The sequence below is a fragment of the Acartia tonsa genome, chromosome 8 (assembly GCF_053477335.1).
Source record: "Acartia tonsa isolate MP-2025a chromosome 8, ASM5347733v1, whole genome shotgun sequence".
In the NCBI taxonomy this organism is placed as follows: Eukaryota; Metazoa; Arthropoda; class Copepoda; order Calanoida; family Acartiidae; genus Acartia; species Acartia tonsa.
Window position 1 is genome coordinate 14,652,705 of NC_137267.1, and position 13,365 is coordinate 14,666,069.

At 32.1% G+C, this 13,365-nt stretch overlaps 1 protein-coding gene across 3 annotated transcripts in view; it reads left to right on the forward strand.

The window, feature by feature from the left end:
* LOC145326077 (A-type potassium channel modulatory protein KCNIP1-like) overlaps positions 1-13,365 on the forward strand; it is a 114,339-nt gene that overhangs the window by 68,608 nt on the left and 32,366 nt on the right. Inside the window, exon 1 of one of the 3 annotated variants that reach the window (XM_080169177.1) lies at positions 4,943-5,059. The exons of the other annotated variants lie outside the window; for them this stretch is intronic. Within the exon in view, the coding sequence (XP_080025303.1) occupies positions 5,035-5,059 (25 nt within the window). The 5' untranslated portion in view covers positions 4,943-5,034. Of the gene's footprint in view, positions 1-4,942; positions 5,060-13,365 lie in introns of those variants that run through there. 3 annotated transcript variants of the gene reach the window in all.

Sequence of the window (13,365 nt, forward strand, 5' to 3'; positions counted from 1 at the left end):
TATTAGAACTTCTGTTCAATCTAACTAGAACTATGCAAACCATAGCAAAAACAAAAACATTCAATTGAAATAACGGTATTTTTAAAGCTTGAAGTATTCAGAATAGCATGGCTGTTGCTTAAATTGTGAAACAAGTTTAGAATCTGCTGGTACTTTAACATTTTGGAGATGTATCCATGGTTTATTAGAATCTTTTTCACGATAGGAAATAAATAAAGATCTACCAGTTTCAGTATTGGGTCTAATAAGAATATGTTTGTCTGTCAGGTCAATTTTCTCATTCTTAAAGTTAGATAGTTGAACACGCATTTTTGTAATATCGTCAACAATTGATTTAGGCCAATGAAAAGGGGTTTTTAGACCACTTTTGCTTACTTCTTTAACTACCATTGCCCTATCTTCCTTACTTTTAGTCTTAACAATAAAAGGAATGGTGTTTTTACCATTGCGCAAAGTTGTTTGTTTAGCAAGTGGTATGATCTGTGCTCTAGCTATGATATCTTTCAATTCAGCAATTTCTTCCAAAGATTCCTTAGCCTTTTTAACAATTTCCCCGTGCTCTTTTAAGCTTGCCCCAAAGTCCAAATCAATAATCTTACATTGAGTGGCTGTTGCCTTTAAGTCTTCACAGCACTTTTTATAGGCAACCGAAGTTTCAACAGAGTTTACTAAATTCCCACATACTACGTTTTTGGTCAAGGTTGCCTTAGTAGAGTCAGCTGCTTTTTCTAGCCCCCCAACCTTTCTGGCTAGAAGCATAAGCAGTTCTGCTGTATCATTCAAAATAGGCGACAGTTTGCTGACTAAACTTTTAGCTGTTTCTTGGTCAGACCCCATATTATCTGCTTTTTTTTCTAAACTTTCCATGGTAGACGTGACGTTTTGCCAATTTATCATAGCCCTCTCAACAATGTCACTAGGAGGTTGAAAATCACTATCACTTCCCTCTCTAATCCTTTTTGAATTAGCCCTAGGCCTAAATGTTCCATTATTAACAATTTCAGCAAAGGTGTTCTGTGCCATGACTTATTGAAAAAAGAGACAAGGACAAATGCTAAAAATGAATATAAAGGGTAACTAGATAGTTTAATATATTATAATAATAAAAAAAAACTTATCTAGAAAACTTGATGATATTGTTGGTTTGTTGAAACACTCAACTCACGCTGGTCACAACAGGTTTTCTGGCGGTCAAACTCTATCTCACACTTTGAAAGCAGGAGCTTATTAATGACGTCTTGACGACAAGAAGGGTTTTTATCACTTGGTTGACATTTATACACACTGATGTGTTGTTATCACTAGGAGCTCTAGGTGTGATTCTGGAAGCACTGGCAGCAGGGAATGTCCGTCCTGCAAGGTTCAGAGGGGTGACGGCGGTAGGGAATGACCCGTCCTACAGCGCCGCTGGTTCGAATCCCGACAAATGGCGGCAGGGAATGGCCCGTCCTGCAGCGCCTCGGGTTCGAATCCTGGGAGGCAGCGGCAGGGAATGTCCCGTCCTGCCGTGCCTGTGGCTCAAAATCTGCTATCCGTCGCAGTGGTAGGGCTTACTTGTGTGCTGAAGCTTCGCAGCCACACATTGCCTTCTTAGGGAGACCAGCACACAGCTGTCTGTCTCGTAGGTTTGGCCTGGGTGTCCTGGGGCTTGTCCCAGCTACACTTGCCAATTTAGACTCAGTTCTGTAGCCGTCTGAGCTAAATTATCCGATTGCCGTGGCTGCGCACCTAGCGCTACTCCTACACGACACGGAAAAAGCGTCTTAACTGGTGCTTTTAGCAGGCTAAATCTGCTTGCTGTAGGCCAGGGGCCCACATATTGCGTTCAAAATGATGGAAATTCGACCTAAAAAGGCCGTCTCACGGGTCAGTTGGCGGCTGATTGTCCCCTTACTTGCCAAAGGGTCCAATCAGAGGTAGAATAGGCTAGTTTCTGTAAGGCTCGATCTCACAGCTGACACCAAGTTCTGGTAAGCCGAGCGTTCTCGGCCCACGGGGTAACGAGTTCGGATTCAACGAGCCCTAGCCTTTAAGTATTCTACCAAACAAACAAGCAGGATTCAATCATACAGAAATTATATATTTAAACTGAATAATATTTACAAGTTATGTTTACTATATATATACAACAAAATATAACAATGGTTAGGTTTGAAGGGGGTGTGGGGCGCTAGGGCTTAGCGCCCGACGGTAGACAGGCTGTGGGGGCAACGGTGGTAAAAGGGGAGGCAGTGCCTCCCGATTATATAAGCGCATGAGGGACTCGTGATAGTTGCATGTTCAAGTCCCCTCCCCACATTTAGGCAGGCTAGTTTGACCGCTGGGTGCGGGGTTAACAGCGGTCATGAGATGGATAGTGATATAATAGGATTAGTGCGGGGGGTTTGTTATCATAAGTCACAGCGAAGCAACTCTGTAAACGGCCTGTCCGTCTGGGTGTCGTATTACCACAATAGCACATCATTTTATATGATTAAAGAAACAGAAATACTTTGCAGTAGGGGAGATTTGAATATGCATTTTAATCTAACATTTATGTGGTGATGAATAAATTATCAAATTACATAAAATTATTAAATTCATATTGAAGCTACTTTTTTTATTGAAAATTTCGTTATCATTTACGTAAAATACTGTCCAACAAACAATTAACCCTTTGATTGCACGAATTTTTTTTCTGAAAAGTTCTAACTGTAATTGTTAACGAGTTGCGCCTTTTTAAAGGCCAAGGCATTATCCCTTCTCTAACTGTTTATGACGATCTCATGACAAATCCAAAGTAGAGAGGATTTTTAATAACTTTAGTTATGATCTAGTGTCAGTCTTACATTCGAACCTATCACCTCAATTTTTAAATTAACAAAAAGAGCTAACCGTTACGAACGGACGACCTTAATTGTAGTTTTATAAAAAAAATACTAAAATGAAAATTATTTCATATTTCATTCTGAATACTGAAAAAGAAAAAGAAAAAAAATATTATTATTACTTATCGTGCTGTGCTAATTTTGAATAATTTCATCCTTTTAATCAATTTTATCAAAATCTTTGGAAAGGTTGTGTGATTTAAACAAGACATTTTTGGTTTTCATATGTGAAAACTCTTAAACTGGCTCTAAAAAAAATATTGAGAGCCACTACATATTAGATTCCAATGTTTATCTCTAGATCAAGGTATTTATGACTTGGTGCTTATCTTAGCTAAAATCTTTTACATATAAGATTCAACAATGGCTCTTTAAAATTCTCCAATGAGCCGGCTCTCGGATTTTATATTATTACATATTTGTTCTTTTTTTGTGTACACATTTCCTTATAAACTTAGGTAAAATATAATTGCTTTTTCATTAAAGAACCATATAGAAAGTTAAGCAAATTTTATTTATATGTAAGAAAAAAAGAATAAGATAAATCAATTCAAAATGTTGTAAGCATATCATTCTGTAGTTTTGTAAACTTATCATTCTATAGTTTTGTTGTCTTTGAATAAATAGCTTTGTTGTTATTTCTATTTTAATTTATAGATGCACAGATATAACTTTGTCACTTCTCAGGGAGATGGTATGATTATTAGAAATTTATTTTGTTAGATATATTTATATCAATACCAGAATTCATTGCATATACTTTGTTAATAATCTTTATTATTACCATTACTATCTTTAGAACCTATTCTAGTATATCTTTGATCTAAAAAAATATTGATTAAAATTACACAAATTACACTTTCTTTTAAGGAAATTAAGTTTCCCACAGTTTAATGACAAAGTTATTAAAAGTTTTAAGTTTAATTGCTGCTCTAAATATATCATTCAAATAACATAAGATGAATCCTTTGTTAATCTGCCCCTAACCCTGATGTTTTGAATATCTTGCAAGATAATTTTCACATAACTTTAGTAATAAACAAACATTCTATCTCAGCTTTCATTATTGTTGCAGTTTTCAAAACTTATTGAACTTAGTAGTGTCAGTGAACTTAATTTATTATCAAAAGTTATGGGGAGTTTCTACAGTGTGTTTTTTTTATGAGAACTTTTTTGAAAGCAATTTTACCCCACTTATAGTTATCAGAATTTAATGATTAATGGCTTATTTTCTTCGTTTTTTAAGGGAAATTATGAAACAACAAAAAAAATTACATTTTTTGTTGAAAAAGTACAGTAAAGTTGAAAATTAAAAACTTAGGTGTCAAATTCTAAAAATGGTTTTAGCGCATTTTTCTTATGCTCAAATAATCAACCTTTTGCAAGAATGGCTGCTAAACACTTCAAAGTTGAGATATAGAGCTAAAAATGTATACAGATACTATTAGGGACATGCACTAGAACATATCAAAGTTTGAAGGTCATATCTCAACCAGGGAGGGAGTACTGGCCCCCCAAAGTCGACTACAGAAAATCCATTTTTTTAAGAAAAATGCGCTAAAACCATTTTTATATGTTGACACCTAAGTTTTTAATTTTCAACTTTACTGTACTTTTTAAACAAAAACTGTAATTTTGTTTGTTGTTTCATAATTTCCCTTAAAAAACGAAGAAAATAAGCCATTAATCATTAAATTCTGATAACTATAAGTGGGGTAAAATTGCTTTCAAAAAAGTTCTCATAAAAAAAAACTCACTGTATGATTAATATCATTTAATATGTAAAAGAAGAGCAACTACTCTATAATTTGAGTGTTTCATAAATCTGTTCATCCCTCTGTCTTTCACCCAAAAGAAGCATTTTATGAAATGTTTAGGTATAAGATGTAGGTTTTGCCATGTATTGTTTGATATGTGCTTTCATATGCTCATCAAAAATGATTTGGTTTATTGGACTAGAATCTTTTCATAGAAAGCTTAATTTAGATTTTTAAAAAATATGACAGTGTTTTTATGTAAGAAAGTAATAGAAAATTTTCCTAACTTTGATGTATTATAATGTAAAATAAAAAGTTCTTTGTGCTAGAAGAAAAGTGTTGTAAATGTGAGTTCTACATGAAAACTTTTGTTCCAAAGTGAAAGAAAGAAATAATTTGGATAAAAGAATATGGAGGTCAAGTTTTTTCAGACAGGTTATAAAAACATTTTATTTCAAATTCATATTGATTTTTTAATACACTAGTGGCTGCACTTCTAGCAACTAAGGGCTCTATATTTGAAGGAGTAAGGATAGAAGGGAAATAGCCTAAAACCAAACTCAGATATAGAGATTAAATAAATCACCCAGGAACCTATAAGAAGCTTCCATAAAGTGCAAAACTCAATTGGTGCCGTAGTTATTGAAATCCAAAGCTACAGACAAAAAGGATAAATGACAATTATTATAAAATATATGTTGATTGGTTAATTCAATAACATAATATTAAACAAGGTTGACCACATAGGTACATGGCGTAGAACAAACAAAATAATAAAGAAAATCCATGTATCTTAGTGTAAAGGATAATATGTACCTTACAGCTATGATAGACAAAGTTACCCCCTCTGTAGATTGTAATAATTAGTGTTACAGTTTGTACAACAACCTTATTAAAATCTCATACAATTGCTATAAAAATCCTACTTACCATATAAAATCTTTTCAGTAGAACTATTTATATTCAAATTCTAGTTGTCTTTCTTTATATTATAATATGAGAAAATAAAACTACTCAAGAGAGTAATGCAGGGAAAATTTTGAAACCTTAATTATTCCATTTTCTGCTTCTCGTTACTAATACAGGAAGAAATTCAAACCTTTATTATTTCTTCATTCACCTTTTCTAATTCTCTTTACCTTTTACAACCATAAAAAAATAAGTTTTTTTGTACTTCCTTGAGGAAATACACAAATATAATAGAGTTATTGCAATACTTAGTTGATGATTTATAATGTTTTATAAATAAGCTTGTTGTATGTATTCCCTTGTATTGCATTATTTTATCAATGCCAGTGTTTAGATAATCATGCACATTTTATAATTTGTGTTAATTCATTGTGAATTTACCCTTTTATTATATTTTATTTCCATTTAAGAAATTTTTTTGTTAATTTAAATCATTTTTTAATATCTGAATTTTTTTAATCTTTAGCATTAAAATATGAAGATAAAATCACACGTTTTCTGGTTCAGTAGCTCATAGGACATCATAAATCTCAATAAAAAATTTTAAAGTTTAATTATAGCCAAGAAAATCTTAATGATTAGAATCTACAGTTTAGTGAGAACACCGTGTATGGTACAGATAAAAGTTTTGTGATCTTATTTAACTTTAACAAGACATATTTGCTCCTACAATATATTTTCTAAGTTTATATTAGTTATATTAGTTTCACTTTAAGAAAAGCATTTAGCATAAATTTCTTTCGGCGATAAAAAGAAAAAACAACCACGTTTATAGCATTACTATATTAAAGAAATTTGAATGACAGCCTAAAAAATATTTGTATGTTTGCCTTTTCTATAATAGTATTTGACTTTTATCTAAGCTATTTAAAATACTTTGTCTGTCTTTATTGCAAATATGAAAGTAAGATTTTCATCTTATATAAGTATACATGTTTTATATTGCATTGATAAAAAGTTTTATTATTCAAAAAAAAAAATTAATTTCAAGATTATGGTGTAGTTTTAAAATGAATCTTCAGAAGAAGAAATAAATTGGCCGTCTATCTTTAGTAGTAGCTGATAAAATCATTAATTGCCATAGCAGTTTAGGCATACAAAGACATACAAGAAGACAAAGTTAGTTTCTAAAAAGGTTTATTACTTACCTCTACTACTTATTACTGCTGCGTCCCTGGCATCTTAGTGAGCGAGCAGAAAATATACAAAAAGTATCATGAGACTGATATCTATATTCAAAATACCCAATAATATCCCATGACTTAAGTAAAGCTTCCATGAAATAGAGTACACTATATATGTTAACATAAAAAACCCACTTTATATAATAGGATAATCCAATATTAGCGTTAATATGCAGGGATCTAAAGGGATAAGACGAAGGCCGACAAATTGATGTACATCCCCAAGAATAATACAAAAAATTACCCTTCCTATCGAATAAAATTAGTGTTTGAAACGTTTGAACATAAAACTTAATCAAACAATCAAAATGCACCAAAGTCCTCAAAGTTGTAAAGCAAACGAATTAGAAAACGTTTTTTTTAACTTTGGGGACTAGTGTAATAAACAGCCCATTGTCCCCTTTCTTTCTGGTTATTATGCTTGATACATGGGCGTTGATTGATTATAGACAAAATGACCATGTAATAGTCAATACAGAAAATAATAAACATTTCCTATTATTAGATGTGTAGCATCTCTATGGTTTATATTTCCGTAGTTGTTGTCACTTACCCTCTATAACTTCCAATAAAAAGACCCCCTTCTCCCTTCTTATAACAAATAGAAAATGAGATTATTGTTAAGAAAAACTACTTCTCCCTTATTTATAATAATATAAAAATAAGGGGGGGAGGGAGGGGGTTCTGAGATAACTAGGCACTTTTAGGGAAACCGCCCATATTTTTTTAAGGATGGGTATTTTTTAAAAGAAGTTTTTTTCTGAAATATAAAATAGTTTAATTTGTTTTTACATATAGAATAGAAAAATATGTATATGCAATTGCATGTTCTTATTATTTGAAGGTCATTATCGTATGTATAGGCAATAAATGCAGGGATCTTAAGGGCCGATAAATTGATGTACATCCCCAATGATGATACACAAAATTACAACTTCTGTATAATACAAAAATTGTTAAGTCACCGAATTAGAAAACCTTTAATTATATTGTTTTTTTCATTTCACTCTTTTTAGAAACACTTTCCCTTATTCGAAATCATATTTTTTTAAATGTCCAAACTTATCTACAAAAGGGGTTATTTGTTTCTAATTGGGGTTATGGGAGTATATCTATTTATCAACTATCTTTTCCATCTTAAGATCCCTAGCTTTTCGTATTTTATTGACATTGTCTTATCCCTTCAGATATTGAAATAAATGAATACAGTCTATTATCATAATAATGATAATTCTTAGACGCTTTCTGCAGTATTCATTGGAAACAGCAAACTAAACTCATAGACAATTTAACCATTAGAAGTAAAAGTTAGAAAAGCCACAAAATCTAACCCATATATTCATATTTATTTTGTCCTCCATATTATAGTTAGGATATAGAATGAATTTTAGAAGTGTTGTCTAACAGGGATTTAAAGGAGTAAGACAATGGTCGATAAATTGATGTACATCCCCAATGATGAAACACAAAATTATCCCTTCTTTAGATTAAAATCGCTGTTTAAAACTATGGACACCCAATGAACCAACCAAAGTCAAAAAAAGTCCCCAAAGTTGGTAAGCCAATGAATAAAACAACGTTATTTTATTGGGGACTAGTGTAATAAACAGCCCAATGTCCCCTCCTTCCCTGGCTGTAATCACTTATTATTGAATGACAGTGTACCTTACGGACAGATATTATTTCTCTTATTACATATTTTCTTTAATGTATTAACTCTCTAATTCATAATATTCATACATACAAGCCCATTTCTTTGGGAAAAAAGGTCTATTTATAATTCTGTATATAAAACTATCGGCCACGCCCTTAGAGGCCTGTGGGGGCACTTGAGAATGGACGGAGTTGAATTAAATACCTCATTTTTTTATTTTAGATTTTAAAAGATTTTTAAGAAAATTTGAAGAGGGGATATTTTTCTAATTTTAGTTTTTAAAAATTATTTTAATCTTTCTTTGGGAGGTTAGATTTTTTCCAGGGGCGATTTCTCTTGGGAAGGTGGTGAGACCTATGAGAAGCTACCCTGTGGAGGTGGATGAAGGGTATCGTTATTATAGCCAGCTGCGAGCATCAACTTATCAGAGCACAATAAAATATGGTGCAACATCCAAGTAAAAATATATCGATTACAGTACAAAAAGTCATTAGTAAAAGCAATTTCTTAAAAGTGGATCATTGATCTTTTACTCTTATCTGTTACACATTCTTTTACACTAATTAATTTATAACCTACATTAACAAATATATATTTTCTTTTTTTGTATTATCAGATTTAAAAAAAATTTAATCAAATATAGCATTAGAGAATTTGATTCATATCCTTTTATATAAAGTATTAAGATTTTTTTGTCTGTAGCAAAGGATCTCACTAACCACTGGATAGTTATAATACTTGTTCACTGGTAATCTTCTTATAGGCTCGTAGATGGTTTTAGGCTAATTATTTTTTATAAATAAGTCTGGATATAGTTTTGGGCTATTGTTCCATATTCCTTCGAATTTAAAGCCTTATAATTTATTTACAATATATATCAATATTATTTAAAATTTAAGTTGGCTGATTTTGCTCTACTTACAGACACTTTAAAGACTAATTGTTTTGTTGTCTGTAAAGTTAAATATAATTTTATCCACCCACCTTTTAATCTAATTCTCTAGATAATTTTCTTATCTGTTGCAGATTCTTTAAGAGTAATTAAAACATTCCGTATTTTGCTTCTTTCACTTACATTATCTTTCTACATTTTTTCTTTTCTATCTCTCTCTCTCTTTTTATCTCTTCCTTACTATAACTATTTATTTTTGCCTATTTTTCTATGTATGTCTTTATCTCGCTATTTTTAATTATCCTTAACCCTTACAGATCGGGCCCCAATTCCCACCTTAATAGATCGGGGGGGGGGGGGGGGGCTCAAAGAGCCCCCCCCCCCTCTATCTCGGCTCCTAGTACAGATAAAGACGTAAAAGTTTTTTCTGTTGGTTCATGTGTATTTTTAGAGAAAATTACTTTTTCTAGTCATAGCAGTCAGACCGCTCCTTAGCCGCTTTTTAGCGGCCAGCCGCTAAATTTTAAAACAGCTGTAGAGCGGCCAATTTTGCAGCTAGGATGACCAAATTTTAGGACGAATTTTTATTTTTCATAACAAAAAAATTACTTTTCCTGATCATCGCCGAAAAACGGCAAATAACGGAAACCGCCATTTTCGGCGGTTACGGCGGTAAAACGGCGGTTGGCGGCGCAAATTAATATTTTTATCTGTTTATTATTGCTCAAGGATTTACCAAAAAAAATTATAGGTCTCTAGCTGTAATAGAAGCCACGATATTCATGATATATGTCTGTAGTAAAAGCCGGACAAAAATCGGTCATAAAGTCGGTCAGGGAGCGGTCAAACGGTCATAACACCACTTTTCTCAGATGGTCATTGATATCTAAGTATTCACCAAAAAAATTTTAGGTTTCTACCTTATACACAAAAGTCATAATGTAGAAATTAAGATTTATTTATAATTTTTTCTAATTTTTTTTGCTACCCAACCGACTTTGACCGGACGCCACGACCGACACAGACCAGATATCCTAATAAAATCAACTCTTGCCGACGTATTATTACTAAACTTAAAAAGTCATGAAGTTACAGCTCTCCATCTTACCTACAAAAAAAATGAGATTGAAAAAACTAGAGGGGGGGGGCTCTTTGAGCCCCCCCCCCCCCGATCTGTAAGGGTTAACTAATAAATCCCCTTTTTTCTCATATTTCATGTTTACATTTTAATGATTCCCACAAACTTACATGCTCAAAATTATGTAAATAGTAGTTTGACTATCATAAAAATGTTGGCAGCTTTGCGCCTCAACCTTTAATAGAGGAGAGGGGAAAATTTCACCCTTGATTTTTTTTGTTTTATTTTGCAATGACAAATTTTCGGCAATTACTTAATAGTAAGTTTTTTGGAAGTGATATAAAACTAAATAGCGTTTTTGAATGTTTTATTTGGTTGTTTTGAATAACTATCCCACCTATATTTATTACTATACTCAAAAACGCCTGCAACATGTTAACACTATTTTCCTTTATATAAAATAAAATCAAGGTGTCTATTGTTATGATATTCATAAAAACTAAATGCATACATAGATATTTCTATTTTAAATACTATAAAATAGATTTTTAAAATGTAAGGGTGGCGTTTTCTGAGGTAGACTACTTTTAAGATGTCCCATATTTTTGTATGTATGCGTCCCGGCGTTTTAAGAAAAACATTTTGAGTGTTTACCTTTAGATGTTTTCATTATTCAGTCAAACTTTTTTAATAAATATAATACAATCATTGTGAGTAAATTTAATATGCAGTATTTTATTCTCTAAATACTGCACCCCTAGCATCTATAGGAGCTATAGTTGAAGTGGATAGTACAGAAAAGTAGCCTATAAACACCGTCTCAAGACTAATATATTAGAAAATAGTCTAAAACCTATGTGAGCTTTCCCAAAATGTATAAGTCAGTAGATTTAAAAATTCGTGATACCCTAACAGACAATTGAAATAATCTTGTTACTTTATGTAATACTAGCGGCTACGCCCCCTAGAAGCCTCTAGGGGCACTGCACTGGTAGGAGAAGAAAAAGTCGACCTCATCCTATTTTAAATTTGAGTTTCCAAAGAGTTATAAAAATTATTTTTTTTTCGAAAAATAGTTTAAAACCTTCCCAGGACCTATAAGAAGCTTCACTGTAAAGGAGAACAATATCGGTTCAGCGGTTAGCGAGATCCTTCGGGACAGACAAAAAACGCTTACTACTTTATATAATAGGAAGATAACGTAAAATTCAAGTTCTTTTGCGGGTCTGATAAAACATAACATTTGAATATTTTTAAAGAGAAATTTAGTTTCTTTTTCATCGCCTAATATGCAAGGTCTTGGGGTGTAAATCTTTCATTCAAATTAAATTTTAGTATTTTTAAGGCAGATTTTTAAAAATGTAAATAATGAATTTCAGTTTTTTTAACAGGTACAAGAAAAGAAAAGTAAATGTATGTTTTGCAATATACATTATTAGAAATTTTAAAAAGTTAAAAAATGTTTCTATATATCTCCATCAGTCATTACTGATAACTGTACAGTAAAAAAAACTTATGCTATGCAACTTATGGATGCTATTGCTTTTGTAATGTAAACATATTTATTTATTAATGAAAGGTTTACAAATACTCCATTGTATTATAAGCTATTATTCTGCATTCATCAAAAATTAGGAATTTGTATGCCATAACATCATTTTATCTACATATGTTTACTGAAAAAATTATGAAAAATGGGTTTTCGATCCTTGTTTCTACATTGTTTTAGTAGCAGGATGTATGACTTTGTGTTTGTGTGTTTGTAGCGAAGGATCTCACTTACCGTTGAACCGATATGATTCTTCTTTACAGTGGAACTTCGTATAGGTCCAGGGACGGTGAATATTTAGGAAGAGGGTACCTCAACTTTCCCAAGATACATCGCCTCTAGTTTTTAATACAGAAGTATAAAATAAATAGTTATGTGCCATGGTATATAGTTTGTGGAAAACTTTGTGTCCATAGTATTTTTTAAACGTTTGGCTTTTTTTGAAAGCGTCTAATTGCTACTTGGTAGGTTTAAGGCAATTTTAGAAAAACAAGGATGACAACATCCATAAAAGCGAAGCACTGAAACGGTAGGACAAACGGACATTAACACTTGTATAGTGTCTGAACTGAATAATCAGAATATAAAAGTATAAGAGTCGACGCAAAATTGTATGTAAATTTGTTGAAAAACTGCTTGATACAGGATAATGTTTATGGACATACTTACATTTTTAGGACTTGATTATAGAGTTGCTTCGCTTATGATACTGTTCTTTGTTGTCACAGGAATCAATATACCAAAAATCAGATCAAACGGATAATTAGTTCACATAAAAATTTGCTTTTAAAAAAGTAGAAAAATCAACATGTTTAAAATGGACGTACGGACATTCTGGTAATGATTATAGAGTTGCTACGCTTTCTAAATCGTACCTAACTACTACAGGAATCATCATGCAAAGTTTAAAATCGATAGGACAATTCTAACATGCCTAAATTAACGAATAAAAGCTATCTATCTCGGACGGACGGACGGACGTACGGACGGAAGTACGGACGGACGGACGGACGTACGGACGGACCGACCCTAATTATAGAAAAGCTTCGCTTTTAAAAAGATAAGGTTATTTACCCCAAATAAGAGATAGTTAAATAAAAGATAATTTAATAATATAGGCCTATCCATTATTTTAAATTCATTGAAATAAAAGAGGGGTGGGCAGTTTATTATCATACATCATAACCCTTTCGGGACTATTCAATATAACCTTGTACTTATCTACTTAACCTGACCTCAAGTAATAACAGACAAAAAAAACTCCTCCCATCCCCCAATATTAAATTTGATATTTTTTAAAATAAGGGAGTGGGGGTTCAGTGTTTAACAGACTACTTTGTGTAAAAGTGCAAAAAATTTTAAATTCTTGGTGTCATAAAAATTAAAATTGATGATGTTTATGTGTAAAGATTGCC